This window comes from Macaca fascicularis, chromosome 10 (genome assembly GCF_037993035.2).
Source record: "Macaca fascicularis isolate 582-1 chromosome 10, T2T-MFA8v1.1".
In the NCBI taxonomy this organism is placed as follows: domain Eukaryota; kingdom Metazoa; phylum Chordata; class Mammalia; order Primates; family Cercopithecidae; genus Macaca; species Macaca fascicularis.
In genome coordinates this window covers 12575420-12589805 of record NC_088384.1, presented here as the reverse complement: position 1 = coordinate 12589805, position 14386 = coordinate 12575420, and the positions used below count along the sequence as shown (strand labels likewise).

The 14386-nt window shown below is 54.6% G+C and overlaps 1 protein-coding gene across 1 annotated transcript; it reads left to right on the top strand.

The window, feature by feature from the left end:
* Positions 1-1062: 1062 nt before the first annotated feature.
* Positions 1063-11426, top strand: APOBEC3G (apolipoprotein B mRNA editing enzyme catalytic subunit 3G; the record flags this gene model as incomplete). The annotated part of the gene is given in 8 exon segments (NM_001284084.1): positions 1063-1107; positions 2972-3125; positions 5231-5519; positions 5763-5877; positions 8028-8181; positions 10292-10577; positions 11021-11136; positions 11412-11426. Coding segments are annotated over 7 exon segments (1125 nt in total), but the record flags the coding sequence as incomplete, so codon positions are not given.
* Positions 11427-14386: the final 2960 nt, after the last annotated feature.

Sequence of the window (14386 nt, the reverse complement as noted above, 5' to 3'; positions counted from 1 at the left end):
GCTGAGGCTGGTAGATCTCCTCAGGTCACGAGTTCAAGACCAGCCTGACCAATATAGAGAAACCCTGTCTCTACTAAAAATACAAAAATTAACCGGGCATGGTTGCAGGCACCTGTAATCCCAGTTACTTGGGAGGCTGAGGCAGGAGAATTGCTTGAACCTGGGAGGCAGAGGTGGCGGTGACCTGAGATCACGCTATTGCACTCCAGCCTAGCCAACAGAGCAAGACTCCATCTGAGAAAAGCACAAAAAACAACCAACCAACCAACAAACAAAAAGACAAATGTATATACACCTTGTGTAATTTTTAGGTCTCTGCACTATGGGAGCACGCTACCAGGGGAAGGGAGCTGTGAGACCCACAGGGAGGCTCCAGACAGGCTGGCCTGGGACACCAGCCGCTGCCCTTCCATGACATGGGGACAAGAGAGGGCAAAAGTTCATCCTACCAGGGAGCAACTCCAGGCAGGAGATGGGGAAGGAGAAGCAGGAAGGAAGGAGCTCAGTTTGGGGGTGCGCATGACATCCTGGTGGGACATCTGAGGCCCACACCCACCTGCTGCCCCTCCCTCCCATGGTGGCCTCCTAGTGTGAAGGCCTGGGGGGAGGTAGACGCCATGCCCTTCACTCTCCCTCCCTGTCCCCATGGCTGCTGGGTGGAAGGTGTCTCTGGGATGATCCCTGAGGGCAGGATCTGGGAGTCCCTGCAGAGGCATCAACCTGTCTGTCTTGAGGGTGGAAAGGCAGCTCCAGCTGGGCGGGACAACCAGGGGAGGGGCGTCTGCTCTGCTGACTCAGCCTGTTGTGGACCCACCTTGGGTCCTGCTGCACAGAGTGGCCTGTCTTTAGAAATGTCCCTCTGCCGGGGGAGGGCCCCAGAGAAAACTGGAAAGAGGGTGAGAGCCTGAGGAAGACAAAGCATCCCAGGGCCTCCCACACCAGTGCCAGAGCAGGAAGGGGGAGGGGCAATGACTCACAAGGCCCTGGGAGGTCACTTTAAGGAGGGCTGTCCTAAAATCAGGAACCTGTAGCAGAAAGTGAAACCGTTGTGCACCAGACAAAGATCATAGTCAGGACTAGCCGGCAAAGGACGAATCCTCAAATCAGGTACTGCTGCCCGCTCTACCCGCTGGGCCCCTCTGCTGCCCCTTCCTCCCGGGTGGTCCTGCTGGGCGTCAGCCCTGGCCTCCCCCTGCCCTAGCCCAAGCCCTGGGCTCCCTCCCCTCTGGTTCCCCTGCAACCCCCATTCCCAGCCAGGCTCCTTGCCCTGCTGTGTGGTCACCCCACTGCTGGTCTGAATGGGCTGCCTCCCCCACCTGCCCCAGTCCAGGTCCCCTGCTGAGACTCTCCCGTGAAAGTCATGGCTGAGGTGGTGCTCCCTGCCCTGGGAGGGTGCTCCCTCTGTGTGCTTCCTGCCATTCCTGAACTCTGGAACTGGGAGAATTGAACCAAATTATGATTGGAGCAATGTGGAATTTTGTTCACAGAGCTTCGATGGATTTTCTGTAAGATTTACTTTGCTTAAATACCAAGTATTAGGAGAGGGTGTGGGGAGGGAATGGTCTCTGAAGCACAAGATAAATCGTGTCTTCCAAAGATGTCTCCACTGTGGGCAGAGGAGGATGCAGATGACCCCAAACATACACTCTTCCTCTACGATCAGCATTCACCATTTATAATGACACCAGTAACATGGAATATAGTGGCCAGGAAAGGTGGCTCACGCCTGTCATCCCAGCACTTTGGGAAGTCGAGTTGGGCGGATCGCCTGAGGTCGGGAGTTTGAGACCAACCTGACAAACATGGATAAACCCTGTCTCTACTAGAAATACATGATTAGCCAGGTGCGGTGGCGGGCGCCTGTAATCCCAGCTACTCAGGTGGCTGAGACAGGAGAATCGCTTGAACCCAGGAGGTGGAGGTTGCGGTGAGCCGAGATCGCCCCATTGCACTCCAGCCTGGGCAACAAGAGCAAAACCTCATTTCAAAAGAAAACAAAAACAAAAACAAAAACATGAAATACATGGGAAAAATCTCAGTGATCTGGGGAAATGCTTTTATTTTAAAATTTAGTAAGAAGAGAGCCCGGTGCCCAATGGCTCCCTCCTGCAGGGCTGGTAATACACAGACTGGACAGGGCTGGCCTGGAAAGGGGCCCCCACTCCATTTGTCCACAACTCTGTGGCCTGGGCAGGTTACCCCGCCTCTCTGCGCCTCTGGCCCCTCCTCTATAAGATGGGAAGTGCCCCTGCAGGCCTAGGGCAGCCTCACATGAGTTCAAACCCACGCAGCACTTAGAAGAGTGGCCTGGGCCTCAGAATTCGGTTCTACCGTGATTTAACAATAGAGGTGAAATGGCAGGAAGGAACTGAGTTAAAAGGTTAAAAGCTATTATTTTGGGGTGAAAAGTTTTATTCTGTCTCTCTCTCTTTCTTTTTTTTTTTTTTTTTTTTTTGAGACGGAGTCTCGCTCTGTTGCCCAGGCTGGAGTGCTGTGGCTGGATCTCAGCTCACTGCAAGCTCCGCCTCCCGGGTTCCCGCCATTCTCCTGCCTCAGCCTCCCGAGTAGCTGGGACTACAGGCGCCCGCCACCTCGCCCAGCTAGTTTTTTGTATTTTTTAGTAGAGACGGGGTTTCACCGTGTTAGCCAGGATGGTCTCGATCTCCTGACCTCGTGATCCACCCGTCTCGGCCTCCCAAAGTGCTGGGATTACAGGCTTGAGCCACCGCGCCCGGCCGTCTCTTTCTTTTTTTTCTTTCTTTTTTTTTTTTTTTTTTTTTTTTTTCTTGTTGCCCAGGCTGGAGTGCAGTGCCGTGATCTCAGCTCACTGCAATCTCTGCTGAAATTCTCAGGGCTGTGGAGGGATGGGGAAGGCCTAGAGCCATCCAGGGGGCTGTGTTTAGTGGATACTCGCCCAGAGGGCACCCAGGAGTGCTCTCTGCATTGGTTGGTTTCTCTCTTATGTCTTCAGAAACATGGTGGAGCCAATGGATCCACGCACATTCGTCTCCAACTTCAATAACAGACTTATCCTTTCTGGTCTGAATACCGTCTGGCTGTGCTGCGAAGTGAAAACAAAGGACCCTTCGGGGCCCCCTTTGGACGCAAAGATCTTTCAAGGCAAGGTACCAGCCAGGAAAGCAAACCACGCACTGATGAATTAAATGCCCGGTGGTGGGCTAGCCAGGGTGCCCTTCTCTCCCACACTTTCCAAGTCCGTGGCCCTGAACTTCCTGCTGGACCGTCCTGGGATCGGATGGTGGAGGGAGGTTGCCTCTGCACAAAAGGCCTTGTTTTTAATTTCTTTTCTTTTTTTTTTTTTTTTTTTTTTTTGAGACGGAGTCTCGCTCTGTCGCCCGGGCTGGAGTGCAGTGGCCGGATCTCAGCTCACTGCAAGCTCCGCCTCCCGGGTTTACGCCATTCTCCTGCCTCGGCCTCCCGAGTAGCCGGGACTACAGGTGCCCGCCACTGCGCCCGGCTAATTTTTTGTATTTTTTAGTAGAGAGGGGGTTTCACCGTGTTAGCCAGGATGGTCTCGATCTCCTGACCTCGTGATCCGCCCGTCTCGGCCTCCCAAAGTGCTGGGATTACAGGCTTGAGCCACCGCGCCTGGCCGTAATTTCTTTTCTTTTCTTTTTTGAGACGAAGTTTTGTTCTTGTTGCTCAGGCTGGAGTGCAATGGCGCGATCTCAGCTCACTGCAACTTCTGCCTCCTGGGTCCAAGCGATTCTGTCGCCTGAGACTCCCAAGTAGCTGGGATTACAGGTGCCCACCACCATGCCCAGGTAATTTTTTTATATTTTTAGTAGAGATGGGGTTTCACCATATTGACCAGGCTGGTCTGGAACTCCTGACCTCAGGTGATCCACCTGACTCAGCCTCCCAAAGTGTTGGGATTACAGGTGTGAGCAACCGTACCCCACCTAATTTTAATATTTAATCCAGTGTAGCTAACATATTACTTCAACATTAATTAACATAAAATTCTTGACAAGATAATGAAGTTTCTTTTTCTTGTCACACTGAGTCTTTGAAATGAGCTGTGTGGGTCATGTACGGTGGGTGGCTCGCACCTGTAATCCCAGCACTTTGGGAGGCCAAGGCAGGTGGATCACCTGAGGTTAGATATTCGAAACCGGCCTGGGCAACATGGTGAAATCCCGTCTCTACTAAAATACAAAAAAATTAGCTAGGCGTGGTGGCAGTCGCCTGTATTCCCAGCTACTCGGGAGGCTGAGGCAGGAGAATCGCTTGATCCCATGAGGCAGAGGTTGTAGTGAGCCGAGATTGCATCATTATACTCCAGCCTGGGCAACAAGAGTGAAACTCCGTCTCAAAAAAAAAAAGAGAAATGAGCGGTGTATTTTTCAGGTGCTCAGGTCTCTAATCAGAGCCCCATTTCAAGTGCTCAGTAGCCCCCTTGGCCAGTGCCCGACCCCCCCGAAATGGACAGTGAAGGTCCAGTGGCCTCCCCAGCTGACCGCAGAGAGGGAATAAGGCCAACCCCAGAGGGCTAGGCCACAGCAGGGGCTGAGGATGCCTGGTGAATGGATGCCTGGGAGAATGGATGCCAGAATTCACGCACGAGGCCGTGAACAGGGCCGGGAAAACTCCCAAACGAAGGGAAGCACGTGTCTTGGTGCACCTTGTGATGCTTCAACAACAGGACTGAGACGGGGACATTGACAATGAATAGAAATGTGCTGGCTCGAGTTCTGGACGCTGGGAAATCTACTGTCAAGGCACCAGCGACTTTCCAGGGCCTGCGAGCTGCACAGTCACGTGGGGGTGAAGGTTGTTGCCAGAAGCTCAGGGGATGCTCCAGACAGAGTGGCCTGGGATGTCGAGTCACTGCTGCTCCATGCCACAGGGACAAGAGGAAGCAGGAGTTTAGTCTTACACACTGCCCCTCCAGCTAGAGGGCAAGAGACAGAAAGTGGGGCTGAAGACGCCCTGGAATAACCACAGCAGTGGCACCCACAAAGGTGCAGTCCCCACAGCCTCATAGCCGCTTGTAGGTGCCACCTCTTAAGGCCATTACCATAGCAATTAACATGAGCTTTGGAGCAGACAATCACTCAAACTAAACAGGGGGGATGGAGGAAAGGAGCTTCAGTGGCAAGATCCCCTGGGCTCCTGTCCTGGCCCCTCCTCCCCCTGCATCACCCCTGCTCTCCTCCTGCTCCCCCTCTCAGAGCTTCCCCTGCCCCTGCTCCTCTCCCAGGTGTACTCCAAGGCTAAGTACCACCCAGAGATGAGATTCCTCCGCTGGTTCCACAAGTGGAGGCAGCTGCATCATGACCAGGAGTACAAGGTCACCTGGTACGTATCCTGGAGCCCCTGCACAAGGTGTGCAAACAGTGTGGCCACGTTCCTGGCCAAAGACCCGAAGGTTACCCTGACCATCTTTGTTGCCCGCCTCTACTACTTCTGGAAACCAGATTACCAGCAGGCGCTTCGCATCCTGTGTCAGAAAAGAGGCAGTCCACATGCCACCATGAAGATCATGAATTATAACGGTGAGAAGTGGGAGGCTCAGAGGTGTGGGAGAGACTGAGTGAGGCTCTGTGATGGGTCCCTCCCACACATACCTGTGGATCTGCTGTGATGCCTGCAAAGGCCAAGTGTCCCAGGGGAGCCTGTGGGGTTGGGTCTGGCACTGACTGTAACTAGCATCCAGAGTCTGTCTGGGAGGGGAGGGCCCCAAGGTCACAGAAGACAGGCCAGGCGGGCCTGACTGCGTTCTCTCTTCTTTTTCTCAGAATTTCAAGACTGTTGGAACAAGTTCGTGGACGGCCGAGGAAAGCCATTTAAGCCTCGGAACAATCTGCCTAAACATTATACATTACTGCAGGCCACGCTGGGGGAGCTTCTCAGGTGAGGGTCTCCCTCCAGGCTCATCGCCTCTCTCCTCTCACCTCCTGCTTACCCTCTTGAGGCCTCCCCTCTGTCCCAGACCAGGTTCTCTCCTGGCCAGGCCCTCCTGCCCTCCCTCCTGCCCCCCTGCCTGCCCTCATGGTCACACCACCTCGCCCCAACTCCTCATGCTTCCTCCACCTCCCTGCCTTCCCCCCTCCTTTCCTGGGCCCCTCCTGTGAGTGAGAGGCCCCTTCGGCCTCCAGAGCAACCTCCATCCATCTCCGAGGCCGCCCTCTCCACAGCCTGGGATCCCCAGCCTGGCTCCTTCCATCTCCCTGGCATAACCATATTTGTCATAAAACTGGACGTAGTAAGTGGGTATGAATATTCACAAGCCCGACAGTTAGAAGCTTTGAGTAACATCCTTCAAGGCTGACCTGAGCCCTTGAGAAGGAGCTGCCTCCGTGGAAACAGAGCTTCAGGCTTCGGCTGCCGTAGAAGATGGCCCGGGCCGGGTGCCCACAGGGCAGGCATTTATTTTCTCACAGATCTGGAGGCTGCAAGTCCAGGGTGGAGGGGTGGGCGGGGCTGTGTCCTCTGTGGCCGCTCCTCCTGGCTGGCAAGGGGTCCCTTCCGGCCCTGTCTTCTCTGGCCGTTCCTCTGTGCACTTGGACTCCCGGGGTCTCTCTGCCTCTAAATGTCCTTGTTTATGGACCCCAGCCAGGTGAATCTGGGCCCACACTGAAGGCCTCATTTAAATTAATCATCTGATGAAAGGATCTGTCTCCAGGCCAGGTGCAGAGGCTCACTCCTGTAATCCCAGCACTTTGGGAGGCTGAGGTGGGTGGATCACCTGAGGTCAGGAGTTCGACACCAGCCTGGCCGGTGTGGCAAAACCCCATCTCCATCAAAAATACAAAAATTAGCCGGGAGTGGTGTTGGGCGCCTATAATCCCCGCTACTCGGGAGGCCGAGGCAGGAGAATCGCTTGAACCCGGGAGGCGGAGGTTACGGGGAGCCCAGACTGTGCCACTGCCCTCCAACCCGGGCAAAAGAGCGAAACAACTTCTCAAACAAACAAACAAGAAAGAAAGGACCTGTTTCCAAATACAGCCACCCTTTGAGGGAGTGGGGGTTAGGGCTTCAATACATTGATATGGGCAGAAACAGTGAAATGCACGGCAACAAGCTGCAGTCATTGTGGGCAGGCCTGGGTGGGGAATGCAGGGGTTCCTGTCCTGTGTGTCTGTCTCCCAGGGGAGTCCTGACCTGACTCTCATGGCCCCTCCACCCAGACCTTGCTGCGTGCTTCACCCACCCCATTCCTCCTGCACCCAACTCTCCTGAGTCCCTCCTTAGCCACCCCGACAGGCTCCCATGCCCCACCACTTCCGGGCTGCTCCTCTTCTCAGACTCTCTCTGGGCCTCTTTGGGGTCCCAACATGACCCCTCAGCTGATGCCCGTGGCTTCCCCAGCCAGACCCTTCCCAGTTGCAGGCTGCGCTCTGCAGAGTCCTATCAAAGGTCACATCCTCCCCTCTGTCCAGCCCGGGGTGAAGACCTGGTGTTTCTGGTTTGGAAATGCCTCTGCACTGGGTGCTAATAATTCACTTTTACCTTTATAATTCGTGGTTTCGTAAGGACAGGTATTATTTTTGGCAGCAGAAGCAAATCCTGTGATTAAAAAAAAAAAAAAAAGTCCCTGGCAGGCTCTTCTCCCCGCTGGTCCCGCTCAGGAGCGTCTCTGCCCTGATGTTGGGTGTGGCAAGAGCTAACCTTGTAGGCAGGAGGGAAGCCCCGGTGGGTCCACCTCCAGCAGGGACTGACAGCGAGCAGAGCCAGGACTGGGGTGTATTGTGCGGCCAGGGAAGAAGACCCAGCTGTACCCCAGGGAGGGGGCCTGAGCACACTGAGCTGAACCTGAGGAGGCCCTAGACAGGCCCCAGGGCTGCAGCGATCTCCCAGTGAGCCCCAGAAGGGGTCAGAGGGGCAGGTGTGGAGGCTCCAGCAAGTGAGCGGGAGCCCCTTCTGACAGGTGCTAAGGGATGTGGGGAGCAAGGGGAAGGAGGGTGGGGTGAAAGGGAGGAAGCGTGGAGAGGGAGGGGGAGGCAGGGCAGACCACGACGAGGGCTCTTACTCCTCTGGGCTTTTTCCCCCGCTGTCCACAGACATTTGATGGATCCAGGCACGTTCACTTCCAACTTTAACAATAAACCTTGGGTCAGTGGACAGCATGAGACTTACCTGTGTTACAAGGTGGAGCGCCTGCACAATGACACCTGGGTCCCGCTGAACCAGCACAGGGGCTTTCTACGCAACCAGGTGACCAACCCAGCCACCCACATCCAGGCAGGGCTCTCCCAATCCAGGGACACGCATGGGCAGAAGGTTCTGGGCGGTACCTGTGGTGTCCCGCAGAGTGTCTGTCACCTGTGCTTCCTGCAGCTGCTGCTGCTTGGCCCTGGGGTTGGGGGGGGAAACTTTGGCTTCAGTGACTCTCCAGGATTGGCGGCTTCCAACCCCACATGCCTAACCAGCCACATGTCTCAGGGGCTGACACCACTAGTCCAGAGTCACCCCCAGGCCCAGGGCTCAGCCATCCCCACTCCTGCTGTGCTCTGAGAGGGTCGGGGCAGAGGAAAAGGGTCTGCACCAGGGCCAAGTGGGGTCAAAGGCAACGTGCTTTCTGAGGACCCTCCTAGGATCCCCTCACAGACGCAGCTCTCACCAGGAATGATTCGGAACTGTGGGATTTGAGGCTCGGGGGCTCCCCGACCTCACAAGGCCAAGATTCCCCAGTGCCTGCTCCTGGGCTTCCTCCTGTGGGAAGAGAGACTGAGGCAGGAAAGGCCCACCAGGGATTCTGTCCTGACCAGGATGGAGCCCACAGCAAGGCTAGAACAGGCCCCAAGTCAGGATGCAGGGATGGTCAGCATTTGAAGAGGACCTGGGCCAGGCCAGGCTGAGGGGCCCTGAACCCGTGGGACGTTCTTCCCTGGCCTTTGCCCAGCACAGCCCCTGGCTGGAGAGGTCGAATTCTGCTTGGCTCTGGTGCTGGAAACGGGGTTCCTCTGGGCTCTATGAGCTCAATGTGGGCCCTGCTGGGCCCATACCCACTGCTTGGAAGCCACTTTCAAAGGCGCCGGTTCCCATCACTGCCTAACCAGTGGGACGGGACTCCCCCAGGAATGACCCACAGCCCCTTCTCAGCACATTTGGTGTCATCCGTTCTACTCCGAGTCCTCTCTGCACTGGACTCCTTGGCTTGACTAGTTCCCAGTTGAAATTTGGACAAAACACCATCATTCCTTGGGCTCAACAAGGGCAATCACCCCATGACTGGAGCCCTTCCCAATGTGGGGTTAGTCCTGCTGGGGACCCCTCATCCCCACTTCTCCCTGCAAAGGGAGCCCTCTGGCCTCAGTCTGTCACTCTTGGGCTTAATACAGGCTAAAGCACAATGCGGAAGCGTCTAGAATTATGGGTCACAGAAGGGGTGGGGCGAGGGGAATTGATGGATAGAGAGGTCAGTCTCCCCACGAGGGAAGCACACACAGCTCAGTGGCATCTGTCTTGCCTCCCCCAGCTCTACAGCCCCTCTCTGCAGGCCTGGGGCGGAGTGAGGGTCCTAAAGGCACTGATCTCAGGTGCAAAATGAGAGGATGCTCCAAATACTCAGTATCAGAGAAATTCCATCGTAATGGAAAATTACATTATTTAACGGATTATCATAAAAATCAGGTCAGGTGTGGTGGCTCATGCCTGTAATCCCAGCGCTTTGGGAGGCTGAGGTGGGTGGATCACTTGAGGTTAGGCATTCAAGATGAGCCTGGCCAACATGGTGAAACCCTGTCTCTACTAAAAATACAAAAATTAGCCAGGCGTGTTGGCACATGCCTGTAGTCCCAGCTACTGAGGAGGCTGAGGCACGAGAATCGCTTGAACCTGGGAGGTGGAGGTTGCGGTGAGCCAAGATTGTGCCACTGTACTCCAGCCTGAGTGACAAAACCAGACTCTGTCGGAAAGTAAAGGAAGGAAAGACAAAGACAAAGAAAATTGGGGTTTGGTACCCCCTGCTAATTTTGTGTTGGAGGCTCCCCTGCACCCAGCCTCACCTGATCCAGGCTGTCTCTCCCTGCTCACTAAAAATTACCTCGGCCAGGCATGGTGGCTCACACCTGTAATCCCAGCACTTTGGGAGGCTGAGGAGGGCAGATCACCTGAGGTCGGGAGTTCGAGACCAGCCTGACCAACATGGAGAAACCCCCTTTCTACTAAAAATACAAAATTAGCCTGGTGTGGTGGTGCATGCCTGTAATCCCAGCTACTCGTGCACTCCAGCCTGGGCAACAAGAGTGAAACTCTGTCCAAAAAAATAATAACAATAATAAATAAATAAATAAATAACCTCACGGCTTGCTTTCTTTTCTAGGCTCCAAATATACACGGTTTCCCTAAAGGCCGCCATGCAGAGCTGTGCTTCCTGGACCTGATTCCCTTTTGGAAGCTGGATGGCCAGCAATACAGGGTTACCTGCTTCACCTCCTGGAGCCCCTGCTTTAGCTGCGCCCAGGAAATGGCTAAATTCATTTCAAATAACGAACACGTGAGCTTGTGCATCTTCGCTGCCCGCATCTATGATGATCAAGGAAGATATCAGGAGGGGCTGCGCACCTTGCACAGGGATGGGGCCAAAATTGCAATGATGAACTACAGTGGTGAGAATGGAGGCCTAGAGTGGGGCGGGGTCGGCTGGGGCAGGAGGGGGCCCTGGGAAGTTACTAGAAAGTGGGGAGGGTTGGCATCCCTGAGGGAAAGGCCTTGGTCCACTGCCTGCAGAGACGATGGCTGCACTCTGGACCCGACTCTGGGGTCTATGGGAAGAGAGAGGCCAGGCCAGGAGATGTGGGCCCGGGGAGGGCAGGGAGGGTGGCTGGAAGTGGAAGCAGAACTTGGGGCTTCCCGAAAGAATGAGAACTGGGCTGGCCCAGATCCCACTGGGAAGGAAGTGCCTGATGAAGGAGCTCAGTCCCTAGGGGAGGGAGAGGGAAAGGAGGGACCAAAACTAGGATGTGGGAAGTCTGTCCTGAGAGTCACGGGCTCTTGGTGCCACCCCGTCCCCACAGCCGGAGCGTGACTTATCTCCCCTGTCCCTTTTCAGAATTTGAGTACTGCTGGGACACCTTTGTGGACCGCCAGGGACGTCCCTTCCAGCCCTGGGATGGACTAGATGAGCACAGCCAAGCCCTGAGTGAGAGGCTTCGGGCCATTCTCCAGGTGACGGCTTCCTCCCTCTGCCTGGTGCCCCATCGGCCTCCCCCTCCTCCCCTCTCCCCGGGCCTTGCCTTCCCTCTGCTCAGAGCCTCCTCTGGGTTCCCTGCTCCCCCCAGGGCGCCCAGCTCTGTCCCTCCCTTTCCTTCTCACAGCCTCCCTCTCTCTCCCTCCTCTCCTGTCATTGTCACTGTCCCCAGGCCTCCTCCCTGTGCCCTCTTTCCACTCTCTCACTCCCCCCTCCCAGCTCCATTCAACCCCCCCTCCCCCCACTCTTCCAGAATCAGGGAAACTGAAGGATGGGCCTCAGTCTCTAAGGAAGGCAGAGACCTGGGTTGAGCCACAGAATAAAAGATCTTCTTCCAAGAAATGCAAACAGGCCGTTCACCACCATCTCCAGCCGCTCACAGACACCAGCGAAGCAAGGCGCTCCTGACCAAGTAGATTTTTTAAAAATTAGAGTGAATTACTTTTAATCAAAAATTTATGTTACGTTTCAAGAATATAGTACTAAGATTATACTCAATACACTCAGAAAAGTTTCAAACCTACTAATCCAGTGACAATTTGAATTGGTTTTATACCTAGAGGAATAAAATGAAATACTAAATCTTTTCTTATATTTTTTCCCTGTGTGATTGTATCATGAATTGCATGTGTTTCCATAAACACTAGCAAATGTGTAGATGTCTTTCCTTGTTAGTGGACCTGTAGTGGGGCAAAGGTCACATGACATCCCTCTGGAGCCAGAAAACTCAGCTAAACCTCACAGGAGAGGAACCTAAATGCAGACCCCACCCTCACTCACAGAGCCCCGGGCGCTGATTGGAAGGGACAGGCCCAGCAGTAAGAGGACAGCCAGCAGCCAGTCTCCCTGTTGGAAAGGAGCCACACAGGTGCAGGCAGGGGCTCTCTGGAGCCCGGATTCCAGTCAGTTCTTGGTGAATGTCATCCCCCTACCCCACCCTCAGAACAAATACAGACGTTCAAGATCTACCGCTTTTTTCTTTCCAATTTCCTACCCATGGAAGAATGAATGACCATCTGGAGACAGCAGGGAAAGTTGTTGCTTAATCAAGATGCTGGTGTGTTTCAGGGAGCTGGTCAGGGTGGAGTGAGCTTGTGGCCCCGTTCCCTTGGTGGGAAGACTGAGATGGAGATGGGGGTGGTCCAGGGACTGTCAGGAGCAGGGCTGGGGGAGGTGGCCTGGCACAGGCCCGTGCCTGCACACAGAGCAACAACGCTCACCATCAGGTCTGCCCTGTGTCAATCAGAAAATTCTGGACAGAGACCGTGACTCTCCGTATCACTCTGGGGCAGGGAGTAATGGTTCCACACACTTCTATGGGGACCTGGAGAGTGGAGACCAGAGCACTGGCAGGCGAGCCTGGGTCTAACAGCCCACTGTGCCTGCTACTGTCAGGTACCTCGGCACATCACCTCCCCTGAAACCTCTCTTTACTCATCTGTAAAGTGGGGGCAATTATACCTCCTCTCAGCTGTGCACTTGGAGGGCAGTGGGGGCTGGATTTGGGACCGACCTGGCACGCACCAGGCGTTGGGCCAATCTGAGTCTCCTCCTCTCCCTGAGTGAAGCTGCCTGACGTCATGGCAGTCTCCCTGCCCACAAGGTCTGGTCCAGACCCCCCACCCAGGAAGCCCTCGGGGAGGCGATGCCACCGGCAGCGCTGTGGTTTTGGTACCCACAGGCACAGGATGGGCTGCCGTGGAAGGTGCCTGCTGCCCCTCAGGGTCTGTACCTCAGCCGCCCTCCAAGATGGGGCCCTATCCTCCTCCCACTGCCTTCTCCAGCCCTCACCACCCTAGGCAGCCACTGCTTCCCAGAGAGCCACCCGGGTCAGGAGTAAAGTGGCCTCTGTGGTCAAAGTCTGAAAAAGTTGCCCCCACACCTGCCTAACAGTGCACAGGGCTTTCTGGGGGGGGATAGTGGGGAGTCAAGCAAGGCTCTGACACCTTTTCTGAGTCACATCCTTTCTACTGGGGCCCTGAGTCTGCAGGATGGAAGGATGTGGCCTTGCGTGTCGGAGGGTTCTGAGAACACAGAAGGCTCCTGATTCCTTGAAGGGCATCCTCAGTGGGAGAGCGGCCCTGAGCAGAGAAAAGCATAAGGGGCAAAGCACACCCCTTGAGAGGTCTGTGTCAGCAGTGAGTCTGTTTGCCTGTAGACATCCGTCTCCCCTCTTTATTTATACATTTTTTTGAGTAAGGGTCTGACTCTGTCACCCAGACTGGAGTGCAGTGGCAAGATCACACCTTACTGCAGCCTCAACCTCCCGGGCTTAACTGATCCTCCCACTTCAGCCTCCCAAGTAGCTGGGACTACAAGCGTCCGTCACCACACCCAGCTAATTTCCGTGTGTGGGGGGGGGGCGGGGCGGGGGGAAGAAAGAGATCAGCCTGTTACTGTGTCTATATAGAACGAAGTAGACATAAGAGACTCCATTTTGTTCTGTATTTGAGATGCTGTTAGTCTGTGACTCTACCCCCAACCTTGTCCTTGCAAGAGACATGTGCTGTGGTGACTCAAGGTTTAATGGATTTTGGGCTGTGCAGGATGTGCTTTTGTTAAACAAGTGCCTGAAGGCAGCTTGCTGGTTAAAAGTCATCACCATTCTCTTAATCTCAAGTACCCAGGGACATGTACACTGCCAAAGGTCGCAGGGACCTCTGCCTAGGAAAGCTAGGTATTGTCCAAGGTTTCTCCCCATGTGATAGTCTGAAATATGGCCTCGTGGGAAGGGAAAGACCTGATCGTCCCCCAGCCTGACACCTGTGAAGGGTCTGTGCTGAGGAGGACTAGTACAAGAGGAAAGAAGGCCTCTTGGCAGTTGAGATAGAGAAAAGCATCTGTCTCCTGCCCGTCCCTGGGCAATGGAACATCTCGGTGTAAAACCCAGTTGTACGTTCTGTTTACTGAGAAAGGAGAAAACTGCCTTAGGGCGAAAGGTGGGACTTGCTAGCGCAATGCTGCTCTTTATGCACTAAAAAGGTTTATGGAGATGTTTGCATATGCATATGCATATCAAGACACAGCACTTTTCCTTAAACTTATTCATGTCACAGAGATCTTTATTCATATGTCTTACTGCTGACCTTCTCCCTACGATGATCCTATTATCCTGTCACTTCCCTTTGTCTAAGATGGTAAAGATAATGATCAATAAATACTAAGGGAACTCAGAGACCGGTGTCTACGTGGGTCCTCTGTATGCTGAGCGCCGGTCCCCTGGGCCCA